This window comes from Stegostoma tigrinum, chromosome 36, assembly GCF_030684315.1.
Source record: "Stegostoma tigrinum isolate sSteTig4 chromosome 36, sSteTig4.hap1, whole genome shotgun sequence".
NCBI classification, from domain to species: domain Eukaryota; kingdom Metazoa; phylum Chordata; class Chondrichthyes; order Orectolobiformes; family Stegostomatidae; genus Stegostoma; species Stegostoma tigrinum.
In genome coordinates, this window is record NC_081389.1 from 1,200,738 (window position 1) to 1,219,711 (window position 18,974).

At 42.3% G+C, this 18,974-nt stretch overlaps 1 protein-coding gene across 4 annotated transcripts in view; it reads right to left on the bottom strand.

Moving 5' to 3' along the window:
- The window catches only part of dapk2b (death-associated protein kinase 2b), a 136,685-nt gene extending 118,146 nt beyond the window's left edge, over positions 1-18,539 (bottom strand). For all 4 annotated transcript variants that reach the window (XM_048520759.2, XM_048520760.2, XM_048520762.2 and 1 more), the window contains exon 1: positions 18,402-18,539. In XM_048520759.2, the coding sequence (XP_048376716.2) occupies positions 18,402-18,478 (77 nt within the window). In that variant the 5' untranslated portion in view covers positions 18,479-18,539. The remainder of the gene's footprint in view (positions 1-18,401) is intronic.
- Between the last annotated feature and the right edge of the window lie 435 nt (positions 18,540-18,974).

The following is an 18,974-nucleotide window of genomic DNA, read 5'->3' on the forward strand; positions in this document are numbered from 1 at the left end:
AAGTCATTAATAAAAATTACAAACAGTAGAGGCCCAAGGACAGAGCCCTGTGGAACCCCACTCACCACTGACTTCCAGGCAGAATATTTTCCTTCTACTACCACTCGCTGTCTTCTGTTGGCCAGCCAATTCTGTATCCAAGCAGCTAAGTTCCCCTGTATCCCATTCCTCCTGACCTTCTGAATGAGCCTTCCATGGGGAACCTTATCAAATGCCTTACTGAAGTCCATATACACCACATCCACAGCTTGACCCTCATCAACCTTACTAGTCACATCCTCAAAAAACTCGATAAGGTTTGTAAGGCATGACCTACCCCTCACAAAGCCGTGTTGACTGTATTTGATCAAGCCATGCTCTTCCAGATGGTCATAAATCTTATCCCTCAGAATCCTTTCTAACACCTTGCAGACGACAGACGTGAGACTTACCGGTCTATAATTGCCGGGGATTTCCCTATTTCCTTTCTTGAAGAGAGGAATTACATTTGCCTCTCTCCAGTCCTCAGGTACGACTCCAGTGGAGAGCGAGGATGCAAAGATCTTCGCAAGTGGCGAAGCAATTGCATTTCTCGCTTCCCAAAGCAGCCGAGGACAAATCTGATCCGGGCCTGGCGACTTGTCAATCTTAATGTTTGACAAAATTTTCAGTACATCAGCTTCCTCTATCTCTATCCATTCCAGCATGCACACCTGCTCTTCAAAGGTTTCATTCACTACACAGGTCGTTTCTTTCGTAAAGACAGAAGCAAAAAACTCATTTAGGGCTTCCCCTACCTCCTCAGGCTCCACACACAAGTTCCCTATGCTATCCCTGATCGGCCCTACTCTTTCTTTGACCATTCTCTTATTCCTCACGTAAGTGTAAAATGCCTTTGTGTTTTCCCGGATTCCTTCTGCCAAGCCTTTCTCGTGCCCCCTCCTGGCTCTCCTCAGACCATTTTTGAGCTCCTTCCTTGCCTGCATGTAATCCTCTCTAGCTGAACTTGACCCTAGCTTCCTCCACCTTATGTAAGCTACCTTCTTACTTTTCACTAGAAGCTCCACCGCTCTCGTCATCCAAGGTTCCTTTATCTTACCCCATCTTGCCTGTCTCAGAGGGACATATTTACTCATCACTCCCAACAACTGTTCCTTAAACCATCTCCACATGTCTATAGTTCCCTTACCATGGAACAACTGCTCCCAGTCCATGCTTCCTAACTCGTGTCTAATCGCATCATAGTTTCCTCTTCCCCAATTAAATATCCTCCCATTCTGCCTAATCCTCTCCTTCTCCATAGCTATGTAGAATGAGACAGTGTTATGGTCACTATCACCAAAATGCTCTCCCACCACAAGATCTGATACCTGCCCCGGCTCGTTTCCGAGCACCAAGTCTAGAATGGCCTCTCCCCTCGTCGGCCTGTCAACGTACTGCGTTAGGAAACCCTCCTGAACACACCTTACAAAAACAGCTCCATTCAAATCTTCTGCTCGAAGGAGGTTCCAATCAATATTAGGAAAGTTAAAGTCACCCATTACAACAACCCTACTGCGTCCACACTTTTCCAAAATCTGTCGACCTATGCTTTCTACAATCTCCCTGCTGCTATTGGGGGGCCTGTAGTAAACCCCTAACGAGGTGACTACTCCCTTGCTGCTCCTAATTTCCACCCATACTGACTCGGTAGGCAGATCTTCCTCGACAATGGAAGCTTCTGTAGCTGTGATACCCTCTCTGATTAGTAGTGCTACACCCCCTCCTCTTTTTCCCCCCTCCCTATTCTTTTTAAATGTTCTAAACCCTGGAATATCCAGCAACCATTCCAGCCCATGAGAAACCCATGTCTCTGTTATGGCCACAACATCATAGCACCAGGTACTGATCCAAGTGCTGATCCAAATGAAAGCCAAAACACCATTTGATTCTGTCCAATCAGGAAAAACTTCCTCTCCATCTAGTATGTCCACAGCAGGCAAGTTTGACATTTCAGGTCAGGACCCTTCTTCAGAAATGGGGGAAAGAGGAAGGGGATTCTGAAATAAATAGGGAGACAGGGGGAGGTGGATAGAAGATTGATAAAGAGAAGATAGGGTGAGAGGAGACAAAGAGGCAGGGTTAGAGCCAGTGAAGGTGAATGTAGGTGGGGAGTTAGGGAGGACGAGATGGGGTTAGTGGGTAGGGGTTGGGGGTGGGAGGAACGGTTAGGGAGGCGGGGACTAGCTGGGCTGGTTTTGGGAGGTGGTCGGGGGAGGGGAGATTTAAACTTGTGAACAAGTCCACATTGCAGCCCAAGGGTAGCAGGGTTCGCAGCTTCACACAGTGTTATCTCAGATTCTCCAGCATCGGCAGTTCCTTCCATCTCTGTAACAATCTAGTATGTCTAGCCCTATTGATGTGCTGAAAATTTTGTCAAACATTAAGATTGACAAGTCGCCAGGCCCGGATCAGATTTGTCCTCGGCTGCTTTGGGAAGCGAGAAATGCAATTGCTTCGCCACTTGCGAAGATCTTTGCATCCTCGCTCTCCACTGGAGTCGTACCTGAGGACTGGAGAGAGGCAAATGTAATTCCTCTCTTCAAGAAAGGAAATAGGGAAATCCCCGGCAATTATAGACCGGCAAGTCTCACGTCTGTCGTCTGCAAGGTGTTAGAAAGGATTCTGAGGGATAAGATTTATGACCATCTGGAAGAGCATGGCTTGATCAAATACAGTCAACACGGCTTTGTGAGGGGTAGGTCATGCCTTACAAACCTTATCGAGTTTTTTGAGGATGTGACGAGAAAGGTTGATGAGGGTCGAGCTGTGGATGTGGTGTATATGGACTTCAGTAAGGCATTTGATAAGGTTCCCCATGGTAGGCTCATTCAGAAGGAATGAGATACAGGGGAACTTAGCTGCTTGGATACAGAATTGGCTGGCCAACAGAAGACAGCGAGTGGTAGTAGAAGGAAAATATTCTGCCTGGAAGTCAGTGGTGAGTGGAGTTCCACAGGGCTCTGTCCTTGGGCCTCTACTGTTTGTAATTTTTATTAATGACTTGGACAAGGGGATTGAAGGATGGGTCAGCAAGTTTGCAGACGACACAAAGGTCGGAGGTGTCGTTGACAGTGTAGAGGGCTGTTGTAGGCTGCAGCGGGACATTGACAGGATGCAGAGATGGGCTGAGAGGTGGCAGATGGAGTTCAACCTGGATAAATGCGAGGTGATGCATTTTGGAAGGTCGAATTTGAAAGCTGAGTACAGGATTAAGGATAGGATTCTTGGCAGCGTGGAGGAACAGAGGGATCTTGGTGTGCAGATACATAGATCCCTTAAAATGGCCACCCAAGTGGACAGGGTTGTTAAGAAAGCATATGGTGTTTTGGCTTTCATTAACAGGGGGATTGAGTTTAAGAGTCGTGAGATCTTGTTGCAGTTCTATAAAACTTTGGTTAGACCGCACTTGGAATACTGCGTCCAGTTCTGGGTGCCCTATTATAGGAAAGATGTGGATGCTTTGGAGAGGGTTCAGAGGAGGTTTACCAGGATGCTGCCTGGACTGGAGGGCTTATCTTATGAAGAGAGGTTGACTGAGCTCGGTCTCTTTTCATTGGAGAAAAGGAGGAGGAGAGGGGACCTAATTGAGGTATACAAGATAATAAGAGGCATAGATAGAGTTGATAGCCAGAGACTATTTCCCAGGGCAGAAATGGCTAGCACGAGGGATCATAGTTTTAAGCTGGTTGGTGGAAAGTATAGAGGGGATGTCAGAGGCAGGTTCTTTGCGCAGAGAGTTGTGAGAACATGGAATGCGTTGCCAGCAGCAGTTGTGGAAGCAAGGTCATTGGGGTCATTTAAGAGACTGCTGGACATGTATATGGTCACAGAAATTTGAGGGTGCATACATGAGGATCAATGGTCGGCACAACATTTTGGGCTGAAGGGCCTGTTCTGTGCTGTACTGTTCTATGTTCTATGTTCTATTGGCATGTATAGTATTCTCATCAGATATCTTCCCCGCCCCGACTTATCCTTCAAAAAATCTAGTAAATTCAAGTCCAGTCGAACTAATCTCACCTCTCGGACAATCTTGTCATCCCTGATGTCAGTTTAGTGAACCTCCCCCGCACTTCCTCTGCGGCAAGTATATCCATTTTCAGGTAAGGAGGCCAAAACTGCATGAAATATTGCAGTCTCACACCAAAGCCCTATATAACTGCAGTCAGACATCCTCATTTCTGAACTCAAAAGACTCAAATCAGTACTTTCCCATGGAGGTGCCGTGGCCCATCAGCAGCACCAGAATTGTGCTCAACCACAATTTGTGACCTTGTGGCCTGCCATATCACTGAGTTTATGACTACCATCAAGTCAGGAAACCAACTCTGGTTCAATGAACAGCCAGGAGGGCATGTTAGGACAGGCATAACTAAAAATGAGGTGTCAACCTGGTCAAAGTAAAACATAGGACTATTTGCATTCTAAACAGCAGAAGCAACAAGCAGCTGACAGGACCTCCTCCTGTCTGTTGTTGAGAACTAGCCATACTATTCCAGTACAGCTACGACACTGGCATCAACCCCACAAGATGGAAAATTGCCCAGGCTTATCCTGCGCACAATAAGCTGGACACATCCAATCCAGTCAACTACCATACCAACAGTCTATCCTTAATTTTCTGTAAAGTGATGCAAACTGTCATCAACAGCACTATCAAGAATCACTTACAAGGCACTTGCCTGCTCTCAGACACTCACGTTGGCTCTGGCAGAATCCATCTTGCTCCTTGACCCCTTATAGCATTAATTCAAATATAGACAAAAGAGCTGTTCCCCAGAGGTCAGCTGAAGGTAACTGCCCTTAATATCAAAGCTAAATTTGACAGAATCTGACATCATAGAGCCCAAATAAAACTAGACTCAATGGGTATCAGAGGGAGAACTTCCCGCTGGTTAGTGTTAACATGTAGAAGGTCCTACAACTGCAGTTCCAAATATGACAACTGTTTAAGAAGGCAACTCAGCACTACCTTGTCAAAGACAACTACAAATAAGCCATAAATGCTAGCCCAGCTAGTGGCACCAACGTCCAATGAAAGATTTAAAATGGGTGTCTCTTTGTGGGGAAAATGCCACTAGACATAGTTTTTGTAAGGAATTCATATTCCCAACACCGGATTGAAACCAGAAAGGGTTTCTGGGTTGCTTCCGGCTGTTCTTTGGAGTCAACAACAATGGCAAGGGATGAACGAGGATTTGTAAACAAGGGTCTTTTCTTGGTTCATGCAGCTCCTGGGGACTTGCAGCCTGTTAGATAGCATGAAAGTCAGCTGGATCTAGGAAGAAGCAGCTGAAATCTTACTCGCCCATGTTGACCTGGTTTCCTAAAGTGAACTAGTCCCATTTGCCTGCGTTTGGCACACGATACATCGTCCAAAGTCTGTTCTAGTTAAAACAGGCTGTGTTCTTCAGTTACCTCCAGATCCATACATGCATTTTATAGTCTTCTGGTCATGTGAACATAACACATGATGTGAACATTGAGACTGGAAGGATAACCACAAAAAGTGATCATTTCTGAGCCGGAAGATAAGTAAGCTATGCATAACACTTGACTGTAGGATGATCAGCTAAGCCACAGGCAGGATAGGAAGTGAAAATCAGAGGGGAATTTTGCTGACACCGTACAAAGGTTGCAGTATTTTAAAATGTAACAGGACAGGACATGAGTGCATGTCATGTGACCTATAGGTGCTTCATTGCTAGTTGGCATTAAGTGATAACAGTGGTAACTCTGCCATGCACAAAGAAGTTAAAATGCAGGATGTGAGGAAAATCACAATCTAACTCATCAAGTCATCAAGAATGGAACCTTTACAATGCAGTAACAAGATAGTATTAAACCCAAGGCAATGTTTTGGGAATGAAAGAATTCCATGTTGAATTTGAATGAAATATTTGCATACATATATAGTATCTTTCACGAACATTGGACATCTCAAAGTGCTTTAAAGCCAGTCACTGTTTTGTAGGGGGTTAGAATTGATTCAGAGATAATGGGGACTGCCGATGCTGGAGAATCTGAGATAACAAGGTGTAGAGTTGGATGAACACAGCAGGCCAAGCAGCAGAGGAGCAGGAAGGCTTATGTTTCAAGCCTAGACCCTTCTTCAGAAATGATGAAATGTCAGTCTTCCTGCTCCTCTGTTGCTGCTTGGCCTGCCACGTTCATCAGCTCTACACCTTGTGGGGGTTTGATTTCCTTGGTTGAAGGAGTGCAACTCTAAATAATGCCAGCTGAATTATTTGTGTTTTGGTTGAGGCAGACTGGAGGCCTGCCTCCTCATTCTACCCATTATAAAAAAAACTCAGCATTTTGCAATTTTTATTCAGCGAATAATCATTAAGGACCTGGGTTTGGGCAGAGAAAGTAAAGACCAGAGAATCTCTTCTTTTGTAATATAGATCAAGAGATAAAATAATGATCAGAACGAAAGGGACAACCCCCTTCCTCCTCTTTGCAATAGAGACATGGGATCATTTACAACCAGCGGGGAAAATCAGTTTAACATCTCATCCATCAGCTTTAGCTTTTGTGCTCATGCCTTAGAGCAGGACTGGAACCGATACTTTTCAAACTCAAATAGACAATTTGGTGGGCGATGGGCGGACAGGTAGTAGATGTGATTCAATGCAGAGAAGTGCAAAATGATGCACTTTGGTGAGGAGAATATTGAAAGATAATAACAGCGTGAGCATCATTCTAAAGGGAGTGCAGGAGTAGGCCGGCCTTGGTGTATATAACGCAGAGGTCATTGAAGGTGGGAGAACAAACGGAGACAGCAGTAAATAAAGCTCATTGCTTGACAATGCAACTGAAATGGAAATTAATGCACCTCATTACAGCAATGTTAGATGCAGAAAGTGTTCCCTTTTGGAAGCTTTGAGTACGCAACTTGATTATATTAAGTAGTTATCAAGATATGAGACAGCCTGAAGTTAAATGATCCCTCGACAGAACTGGTGATATAATAATCCACCTCCTTTTTCTAGGAGGAAGCTGTCATTTAACGAACACATCACTGATATGTTGAAACAGTTGTCTGTTACAAAGATTACAAAATAAAACCAGGTTCAAATGTCAGAACCTCAGAGGAAATGATATTCAACAAACCCAAATTGCTCCTTCCAGGTACGGGAGGAATAATTTAAAGAGCAAAAATATAAGTCAAAGATAACACACAGCTAGACAAAAAAAAACTTTTCAGTAACTTTCACTTATTTGGTAAGACCTAGAGTAATCTGAACAAGAGGTAGAATTGCCCAACAAGTGTTACCGTTCAATTCCATAACCATCTTTCAGTTTTAATTACATTTTAACATTTAGCAGGGGTCAAGGCGCAACATTTGAAATGCTGACAAGCAGGAGATGAGGAATGCATTATTCATGGGCATACCATTATGCACTATATTTACAATTCTTCATTGGCTAAAGTATGTGTGACATTCAGTGGGAGTGGAAATTTCTAAAGAGATATGAGCTCTTTCCAAAATTTATCCAGTACATTGTGGAATCAGTATCAAGGTAGGATCTTCCAGCGGGCTTATGCCATTCTGAGCTTTTCATATAGGTGGCATTAAAGTACCTGAAAGGCAAAATACTCTGGATGCAGCAAATCTGAAGCAAGCACAGAAAATGCTGTTAACACAGTTTCTGTCCACAGATGCTGCCAGACCTGTTGATTTTCTCCAGCATTCTCTGCTTGTGTTAAAGTACATGCCTGAACTGAATACAACTTTGTTCCATGAAAGGGCCAGAGATCAGCTTCTGTTCAATGCAGAACTCAGTAGCAATTTGTGAAGTGAAGACATTAGCTAAAATCAGTTTAAATTTCTTGAAAAAATGTAATTTACTATATTCCAAATGAATGAGGTTGTTGACTTGCTCACCAAGCTGGTTGGTTATCCTACAGATATTTTGTCATCATGTGAGATAATCACCACTAGTGTGGCCTCAGGTGAAGCAATGTTGTTCTTCTCCACTTTGTACTTATGAGATCTGGTCTGTCGAAGGGTTTTGTGTCATTTCAGATTCTTTTTTACAAGGATTTGTATATGGGGTCTAATTCTACATATTTATTGATTGCATTATGGGTGGAGAACTAGGCCTCTAGAAATTCCCACATTGATTGTTGGCTTGAGCTAGAATGGTCATGTCGTCCCAGTTAAATTGACAGTCTTCATTGTCCAGGTGTACTGAAACGAGGGAAAGTTCATCATGTCATTTTGCTGCTAGCCCATGTTTCCTGATGGTTAATTCCCTTCCTGTCTATCATTGTAATGTTTTTGGCATTCTTTGAACAATATTTTGTATACCACGTTGGTCCTGCACGTCATGGGTATGGGGTCTTGGGTCCTTTTGAGTGTACGTGTGGGTGTGGGCTTGCGTTATTCTGATTCCTAGTGGTCTTGGGGGTCTCATTGTCAATTCCGATGCTCTTGACATACAGTAGCATGGCCAAAGTATTGTGTCCTCTTGGTATTGACTATCTAGTAGGCACCCGCAGATGAAGTTGGTGGGGTATCCATTGATAGCAAAGACTATGTATTAGGTGCTCTTCCTCCTTCTTGCAAAGTTTTGGGCCATTTAAAGCACTATTTAAAAACGGGCCACACCCCACTGCAACACATCCGGACTTCGCACAAACATGAACTAACAGCAAAAGGATACAACTAACTCTCCCTCATTTCAGTATTCTTGGACAATGAATGCCATCAATTTAAATTGGACAATGTGGCCATCCTAGCTCAGGCCAACTAACCATCAACACGTACAGAAATCCCAAGAGGCCTGGTTCTCCTCCTGTAACGCAGTATCAATAAACATGTGGAATTAGACCCCATGTACAAACCCTTGCAGTTTAAAAAAAAGGGAACCTGAAGTGACACGAAACATCTTGACAGGTCGGATCATATAAATACTAAACAGAGTAGAACATTACTGCTTCATAGGAGGTCATCCTGATGTTACCCAGTAGGGTGACAAAATATCTGAATTATAACCAGCTAGCTCAGTGAAAAATTCAACAACCTCACCCACAACCCGAGTTACAAATCTTTGCAAAAACCTTAAACCCCAAATGATGCTCAACATGAATACTTCAGGATAATTCTTCACCACCAGCACACACTAACAGCAGTATGCACCATCTACAAGATACATTGCAGGGACTCACCAATGCTCCTCCAAAACCACCTTCAAAAGCCATGAACTCGACATCAAGGAGGAGAAGGGCAACACAACACCACCTCCTGCAAGTTTCCCTCCAAGCCACATGCCATCCTGACTTGGAAATATATTGCTGTTCCTTCAGTAACATTAGGTCAAATTCCAGAACTCCTTCCCTTACAGCACTGAACATGTTCCCACAGCAAATGGACTGCAATGATTCAAGAAGGCAGTACACCACCATTGCCTCCAGGCCAATTAGAGATAGGTAATAAGTGTTGGTCCAGTTAGCGTCATGCACAAAACGAATGAAAATTAAAAAAAAAACTCCCAACCCTCTGTGTGGCAAACCATTGCTAATCCATCTGCAGGTGTTTTTCCAATAGTCTGTCAAATACATTGACTCACACCCTTTAGAGTTTTACAAGAAATAATAAACAAACCATCTCAGAGAAACAAACAGCCAAAAATCAAAAACGAGATACAAACGGGACTGGAAGATCCAAGGAATTTCAAAAGAATGGTAAAGAAGTTACTGATGAACCATGAAAAATAAGTCTGCAATCAATTTTAACACGAAAAAGGAAATAACAGACACTGTTAGCCAGGCTCATTCAGTAGCATTCTCGGCCCATACATACTTCCTGCCTGGCCAATGTAATGTTTTTGGCAATCTGTGCATGGTATTTTGTACACTACATTGGTCCTACATGTCATGGGTATGGGGTCTTTGGTCCTTGCCACATTCCGGTGACCATCTAGCCGATAGTCGCAGGAAGCTTGATCAAAACGACTCTGGAATGAAGGTTAAGCCTCATTAGCCAGCAGATACAAGTTTCTGCTTGTAAGAGAAGGTGCTCATGGTGCATCCCTCTTTTTATCATGTGGTTTACTGCCCACATGTACAACTTGGGATTCAAGACAGACTGGGGAAGAATAAGCCAGGTGTTCCAGATTAAGTCTTCTTTAGAACTTTATTTTTTTGAAGACGAATGTGAAGTAAAATTTATACACAATAATCTGAGATATACTTGGCTCTAATTTTATTGCTACGTTAGTGATAGAGTATCCTGTACACATGCTTCTTATTATCAATCCTTCGCAAACCTAATTCCTCCCATTACATACTATTTGTGTCATTGCGGAGCACCTCTGTGACACTGCAAGGTTGACCCAGGATCCTAACACAACGCTCCTCTCACGCAGTGGAAGGAGAAGAACACTAGGAAAAACTATTGAGAGAACACAGTGTGAAGCTGGATGAACACAGCAGGCCAAGCAGCATCAGAGGAAAGTTTGATGTTTCAGGTCATGACCAACTACTGTCCATTTGTGACACACTCTCTCAAAAGATGGACAAAGGAATTTCTCCAAGGTGTCCTTGGAGAAATATATCCCTCAAATCAACATCGTTAGAATAAGATTGGCTAGTTTCAGTGTGTAGAAGCTTGTTATGCACAGATTGGATGTAATACATCCTACTTTCACTAACATTACCTCAAAAGTACTTCATCAGTTGTAAAGTTATACAAAAGGTGCTATGTGCGCACAAGTCTTTATTTGCAGTGGAGTAGTTGAAGGCATGTAATGCAATTGACCTGCATAGGGTTTGGTAATCATAATCTGGCTGTGTCGAAAATATTCAATGATTCAGCATGTATTTTTTTCTTCCACCAGGAAGTCTTTTCCACAGACTTAACTCATAAGAGAAGAAACATCACCACATTTCCATCTTAGCAGACTTCTTATTCTAGTTCTAGTCTCCCCAAAAGAAAACATCCCCCTGGTAACTACCCCATCAGGCCCCCCTCAGGATCTCAGATATTACAATATGATCACCTCTCATTCTTTTAAATTCCAAGTGATATTGGCCCAACATATTCAACTTTCCCTAATAAGAGAACCCTACACAACATCCCAGGAATCAGTTAAGCAAACGGTCTCTGCACTGCTTCTCATGCAAGTATTTCTTTTGTCAAATAAAAACACATCCAAAACCATACACAGTACTCTAAAACAAAAAAAAACTAAGTTGCTGGAAAAGCTCAGCAGGTCTGGCAGCATCTGTGAAGGAAAAAACAAAGTTAACGTTTCGGGTCTAGTGACCCTTCTCCAGAACCAGTTCTGGGGAAAGGTCACCAGACCTGAAACGTTAGCTTTGTTTATTCTGCTCCCCCCCCCGACCTTCACGGATGGTGCCAGACCTGCTGAGCTTTTCCAGCAACTTAGTTTTTGTTCCTGATTCACAGCATTCACAGTTCTTTGTTTCTACACAGTACTCCAAAACGTGGAAACTCACCAATACCCTGTGTAGCTGTAGTAATATTTTCGCTATGTTTAAATGCCACCCCCCTTGCAATAAACAACATTCCATTTGTGTTCCTCATTTGCTGTACCGACAATACTAATTTTTTGTGATATACCAGCACATCCAGACCCCTCTGGACCGCAGTTGTGCAATCTCTCTCCGTTTCATTAATATGCTGCATTTTTATTCTTCCTGTCAAAGAGCACAAGTTCACATTTTCTCACATCATACTCCACCTGCTAAATTTTCGCTCACCTCGCTCAACCCACCTATATTGATTTGCAGACTGCATGTCCCTTCATGGATTACTTTTCTACCTAATCTTTTGTGTCATCAGCAAGTTTGGTTACCATACATTTGATGCCTTCATCAAGTCATAGAGATTGTAAATAGTTGAAATCCGAACACTGAAGGTGGGATTAGTGTAGCATAGACAGGTCTTTGCTGACTCTATGGGTTAAAGGAGTCTTTTTGTGCTACATGGCTATGATCATTGTGGCACTGCACTGGTAAGTAAGGTCCCAGAGGACATTGGGATAGGCTGTCATTGTTGGTAAATTTAAGCCGAGGGGCACGAAAGGTTGGGCCAGCATTTATTGCCCATCCCTAGTTGCCCTTGAGAAGGTATGATGAGCTGCATTCTTGAACCGCTGCAGTTTATTTGGTGCAGCTAAGAGGGAAATCCTCAGAATTTTGACCCAGCAACAGTGAAGGAAAGTAATGTATTTCTGGTTCAGGATGCCGGTGGCTTGGAGGGGAGCTGGAGATGGTGGAGACTGCTTGTATTTACTGCCCTTGTACGTCTAGATAGAAGTTATTGTGGATTTGGAAGATGCTGCCTTTGAGAAATGTTTTAAAAAATTCATTCACAGATGATAGTGTCGCTGGCCAGGCAGCATTTACTGCCGATTTCTAATCAGTTCAGAATCAGAGTCAACCACATCGCTGTGGGTCTGAAGTCACATGTAGGCCAGACCAGGTAAGGATGGCAGTTTACCTCCTTAAAAGTGCATTAAGTGAATCAAATGTGTTTATCCAACAATTGACAATGGATTCATGGCCATTAGACTGTCAAGTCCCGATATTTATTGAATCCAAATTTCACTATCTGCCGTGGTAGGATTCGGATCCAGGTCCCCAGAACATTGTCTGGGTCTCTGGATTAACAGTGCAACGATAATACCACTAGGCCATTGCCTCCCCAGTTAAGGTATGACGTATGCTCAGATGCTTATCTGGTAGAATATGCCAAGCTGAAGATAAATTTTCAGATTTTTGTTTTGCAAATCTATGCTCTGCTGAAAATACCCATCAACCCAGAAAAGATACAAAAGAAGCACACAGTACTGCATTGTGATAGTTTAGGATTATTGACTCAGGATACTCCAACATTATTGTCATTGTGGAATATAACCATCTACTTATGCCAAGAGGGGCAACAGGATAAGTATTGTCCATTAACAATATCACAAAGAGATGCTTTCTCCCTTGTCAATTATCTATCTTGTCCCTTTGAAAGCAGTGCGTCATAATCTGGCACTGTCCCATGTCCACTCTCCAATAAGTAGTCTAACTGGTATTCTCAAATACATGAGATAATTGGCTATTGAATGTACAGATGCTCAGGAGTCTGAAATTAGCCCCACCCACAAGTTAATTTTTGCCTTCCCTCATCCAAAGCTCCCAAAGTCCACACAATTTCCAAAGTTAAAAATCAGCTGAAGTTGGGATCCTCTTGGTCCGTGGGCTCAGAACCACACCATGTGCTAAATATACCGTTAAAAGGAATTCCAGAAAGAAGGAGCTAGACCCAAATCAGACATTTTCAGGCCACCCTAACATAGCAAGAAGGTGCAACTAAAAGTAACCAGTAAATATATGATGTCCTTTACAACTCAAAAAATACATGGAAAACTGAAGTCAAATCTCCTTTCAGCGTAACAACCATGACTGCACTCACTGCCCGGAATGCTGGTATTTCAAACCCATTGTGCTCCTCCTCCTGCTCAACTCCATTTGCTGTTTTGACCAATTTATAAAACTGAAAATACAGTTACATATTTCCTGTTTCCCTTGCACCAATTATTTTATTTTCCAAGGAATAAGGGCCTTCTTATTCCTCTCGCCAAATGAGCCCATCTCATAATTCACTACGTTGAATTTCACTTGCTATTTAATTCCTTCCTGTGTTTTAGTGTTGTCTTTCACATAATCAACTCTGTCCTTTAAATCTAGTGTCATTTGCTGGCTTCAACTACCATATTTTCAATCTGAATCCAGTTGGCTTCATCTATAAAGTTCTCTTCTCTGACAGGATCATGTTATTCTTGCCACTTCATCCACCAAAAAACCATTAACACCTCACATCAGCAAGAAATCAACAGAACATTTTGCCTTTTAAAGCATGCCCTCACCTGCTTATGTTGTAATTTAGATTATAATGGGTAGATTTTCAAAGATGGAGACATGGTAGAATCCACCAGATCTTCATCAGTGGTGGCCAATGCTGTCATCCTGAGCTGGCAAAGTGAATTTTTACCCCAAAATCTCCTCTGTACATACACACAGGGGAGGTGATGGTTTACTGGCATTATTGCAGGACTGTTAAACCAGAGACCCAGCTAATGTCCTGGGGACCTGGGTTTGACTTGTACCATGGCAGATGATGAGATTTGAATTCAGCAACAATCTGGATTGAAGGGTCTAGCGATGACTATGACAGTTACCAATTGTTGGGAAAAACCCATCTCTTTCACTAATATCCTTCAGGGAAAGGAACTGCTGTCATTATCTGGTCTTGCCTGCATGTGGCTCCAAGACCCATTGCAACGTGGTTGGCTTTTAACTGCCCTCTGGGAACTAGGGATGGGCAATGAATGTTGGCCCAGGTAGTGCCTCCTTCATCCTGAGAAAAAGGACATGAGAGAGTAGTCGTGAGCAGGTTTATCAAGTGAATGTAAAGGACATTATTTCTCAGTCTGAACTGGCAAAGAAGATAGAAGACAAGCAAAAGGAAACAGAATATCAATTAAGACATTAGCTCTACTTGTAGCCACTGGTGAGTTGGACCATAGTGTGGTTAATTGTGTATTTGTCTGACTCAGCAGTGACATGTAAAGGCACAGGCTGACCACGATGCAACAACTCTCAAACTTAGTGGTGTAACAGGAAGTCCTGTTTCCAGCCAGTCCTGTCTAAGGCAATGTTTAATCTTAACATGAAAAAGGAACTGAACTGTACCTTTATTTTCAAGCAAATAAGTTTGTTTTGTTTTTGAGAATGGTTTTCTACAACCATATCTCCTTTCCTAAAAAGGAGGGTGCTCTCTGTGATGTTCCCTTCCTCCAGCGTGATTAATCAGATTGTAAATTTTAGAATAACTTTAAAAACAAAGTGAAAAAATGTTTCTTAAGGCATGGTTATTCAGGCAGTACGAAGAAACTCAATGCATGTTTCATGATATCAGTTGCGTACTGACTTAGGAGTTAAATATTTAGCCTGGAAGAGTTTTGTTTATTATAATACAGACATAATAAAATGGACTGCTAATGGAGAACAATGATTGACATTGCCTTTTGGTGGTGAAGGTGATCATATTACTGAGCCAGTGCTGTTACGTTGTACACTACAGATCTGTTCATCGCCCAGTCCCCTCACCCAAATGTGAATGGCCATCACAAAAGATTGATCGCAGCACGCTCAGCTTTAGAGTAGTTTCTTCATTCTTCCTTAACAATCTTGCTTGCAAAAACAAAACAAAGAACGTTTCTTGAATTGTTCTAAAATTTCGAATCTGTTAGATTGCAATGGGAGGAGGGAATATCGCAGGGAGCAAGCTTTTCAGGGAAAAAGGCATAAACTTGTAGAAAAACATTAAGATAAAAACTCAAACATTTGCTTGGTAATGCTTAATCCTTTCAGGAATTGTAGGAGCATACCATAAAGCCAATTTTCTACCTGTGTAACATTAAATATTCTACAGCAGGCAGGCTCAGAACAATATTCTAAAATAAATGTAGCCTTATTGAATGATAGAAACATATAGCGCTGTAGATCCTATCCATTGTTCCTGCACTGGCTCTTTGAAAGAGCACTGGGTCACACATCACTGCTTTTTGTCATAAACCTGTGCTTCCTTCACCTGAGACAACAAGGTGTAGAGCTGGATGAACACAGCAGGCCAAACAACGACAGCCCAAGCAACACCAGCCTTCCTGCTCCTCTGATGGTTTTGGGCCTGCTGTGTTCATCCAGCTCTACACCTTGTTGTCTCAGATTCTCCAGCATCTGCAGTTTCTTCTACCTCTTCCTTAACCTGAACCTGCCTAACTCCTTTTTTTTTGAAAAGAAAGGGACTGACGGAATTAACATCCACCACCATTTGGGCTAGAACCTTTCAGATCTCGCCTGTGTATCAAATGACACCACCTTCTCTGGATCTTTTGCCAAATCTATGACCTCTGCCAGAACATGTTTATTACCATGTTTTCTGCAATTTTTAAATCTGAAAGATATTGCATGTTTAACTTGTACCTCCAATAAACATGATCGGTGGATTTTAGCCAGATGCTTCTGAATTCTAAATTTAGGTTTCAATTAGTTTGCTAGTTAATTGGGATCTTAAGTTAAGTTAACTCAAAAAATGCGTTTTGAAAACAGACATTATTGAATTTCAAATTTGAAAAACAAACTTATTCATTCTTCTATTAAGTTGAAAATGTGAAAAATTAAAATCCAGTGATGCTCCTATATCATTCTAATGACATTGAAACAAGATACAATCTCACAAGTGGCTATGTGATCAGCTGTTGTCTGCAGATTCCTCAAAGCTAATGATAGACATTTTACAAGTAGAAATAAGGGTCTTGTGACCAACTGCCCAGTCATCCTCCAATATGTTTTGACTGACAAGGGAAAAATTAAACCCTTGCCTGCAGGTTTATCTTTCTTGCATCCCCTCCCCAGATTCTTAACAACACAAATAACAAATCAGAATTTCATCAATAGGGCAACACAGTATGTCAGACCAATATCTGATGTTAAATTTAAATTAATATGTTCAATTTGCCAGTTTTAACATGATCCTTAAAACTTTGGTTTCATACTTAGTTTTAAATTCACTCCTGGGGCATGGCATCATTTGCTGGCCAGCATCTATTGTCCATCTCTAGATGCCTTGAGAAGGTGGTGGCAGGGTGCCTTCTTGAACTGCTGCAGTCCGTGTGCTGTGGCTTGACACACAGTAGGGGAGGAGTTCCAGGATTTGGACCCAGCGATATTTTTCCAGGCTGGGATGGTGAGGTGTTGCTATGTGGCAGTTGCCCTTATCTTTCTGGATGGTAGTGATTTTGGATATGGGAGGAGCTGTCTAAGGACCTTCAGTAAATTTCTGCACCGCAACTTGTAGATTGTACATACTGGAGCAACTGAGCATCGGTATTTGAGGGAGAAAACACATATGGATGTGGTGTTTTGGCCTGGATGGTGAGAAGCATCTTGTGTTGTTGGAATTGCATTCATTCAGGTAAACAGAAAGTGATCCATCACACTTCCAATTTGTGCCTTGTTCGATGGTGGAAAGACTTTGACGGGTCAGGATGCACTGCAGGATCCCCAGACTCTAAGATAACAAGGTATAGAGCTGGATGAACACAGCAGGCCAAGTAGCATCAGAGGAGCAGGAAAGCTGACATTTCGGGTCTAGGCCCTTCTTGAGAAATGGGGGAGGGGAAGGGGATTTTGAAATAAATAGGAAGAGGGGGGAGGCAGATAGAAGATGGATAAAAGTAGAAGATAGATGGAGAGGAGACAAACAGGTCAAGGAGGCGGGGTTGGAGTCAGTAAAGGTGAGTGTAGGTGGGGAGTTAGGGAGGAGGTAGGTCAGTCCATGGAGGATGGACACATCAATGGGGTGAGATGAGGCAAGTAGGTAGGAGATGGTGGTGGGGCTTGAGGTGGGAGGAGGGGATAGGTGGGAGGACAGGTTAAGGAGGCAGGGACGAGCTGGGCTGATTTTGGGGTGTGGATGTGGGGGGAGGGGATATTTTGAAGCTTGAGAAGTCTACAGGTGCAAAAATCAACAGACCAGAGAGACTTTAGCCAGAACAATTTGATTGGAATACCCCGCAGACTCGGCAGAAATGTCGAGTACACAGCTGAGAACTATCAAGGACACACAATAACATGAAATCACATCGGAGAAGAAAGTAGATTAGCACAAACGTGAATGGTTGTTGAGTGTTTAAGGTGATGAGAGATGTGCCAATCTTGCCAGATTCATCGCTATGTTGGTGCTCTCAATTTACATTAACAGCTCAACCCTGAAACTGCAAAACAAGTTCTTTATTCAAGACACTGCATGCTTCAGAGGGGAGTAACTCCACAGTCTAGTCTGAAGCACTAGTAACTTCAAGTGTTTTTCGAAATTAGCAATAATTTCTGACATTTAAACATAAACATTTGGAGGAACTATAAAGCTTTGATTTTTCCTAAATCCTTTCTAATTGAAGATACTACAGAATCTAGAAATTCAACAACTGGATAGTAACAATGAATTTTAATTCAATCACTAACTAGATACAACAAGAGACAGCATATCAGTTGCACCCATTACTTTGTAATGACTGGCTGCAGAGCAGAGCTGGCAGGCACTCAGGAACAACAAAATGGGAAATCTTTGAACTCTCCCAAACAGAGAGACAGCCGCAAAACAAAAAAGTTAAAAACGGGAAAGGGAATAAAAGCATGGATTTAAAAATTACTGAGCTAGTCCAAGCTGTCACTGTAGTTTGTGCACTGGAGGTCGTACAGAATCAAACTTCAGAAACAAATTCCATATTTCAAGCGTCAACATGTTGCTACATTGAACAAAGTCTGCAACGTCAAGCTATCACATTCCTACCTTCCCAGTTCTTCTCCAATTTCATAAAAATCCTCCACTCTCTGCTGCTTAAAGAAAGCCATTCCAGATGTCCTCATCGATAGGTGGCTCAGAGAATCATGCAAGTCAGGAAGGGCATTCACAATCTGTCAGCATCAGGCTGCTATATAATTAAAAAGAATATTTTTGTTTTTAAAAATGCTGAAGTTACACAGGGATACAAAATATTCAAATGTTGTCTTTCTCCACAATTAATGAGTTTTGCTGACTTTAATTAGAGATGATAAAGTTTGAGAAACACAGAAAAGTTCATATCAGCAGCAAATGAATAACTAGACAAAGAGTCCATTCGTCCTGAACATATACACATAAACATGACAGCATTTCAACAGGAAACTCATCTACAGTCCAATTGTAATTCAGTGTCTATGAATTCACCAGGAGTAGTTCCAGTAAAATAAAACTGGACATTCGGTCCAACTGGCTCAAGCCAACATTTATGCTGCCTACACAGATTGCTGTCATCTTTCTTCATCCAGCGCCATCAACATATCCTGTTCCTTTTGCTCTCATGGTCACCTATCTTCCCCTTAA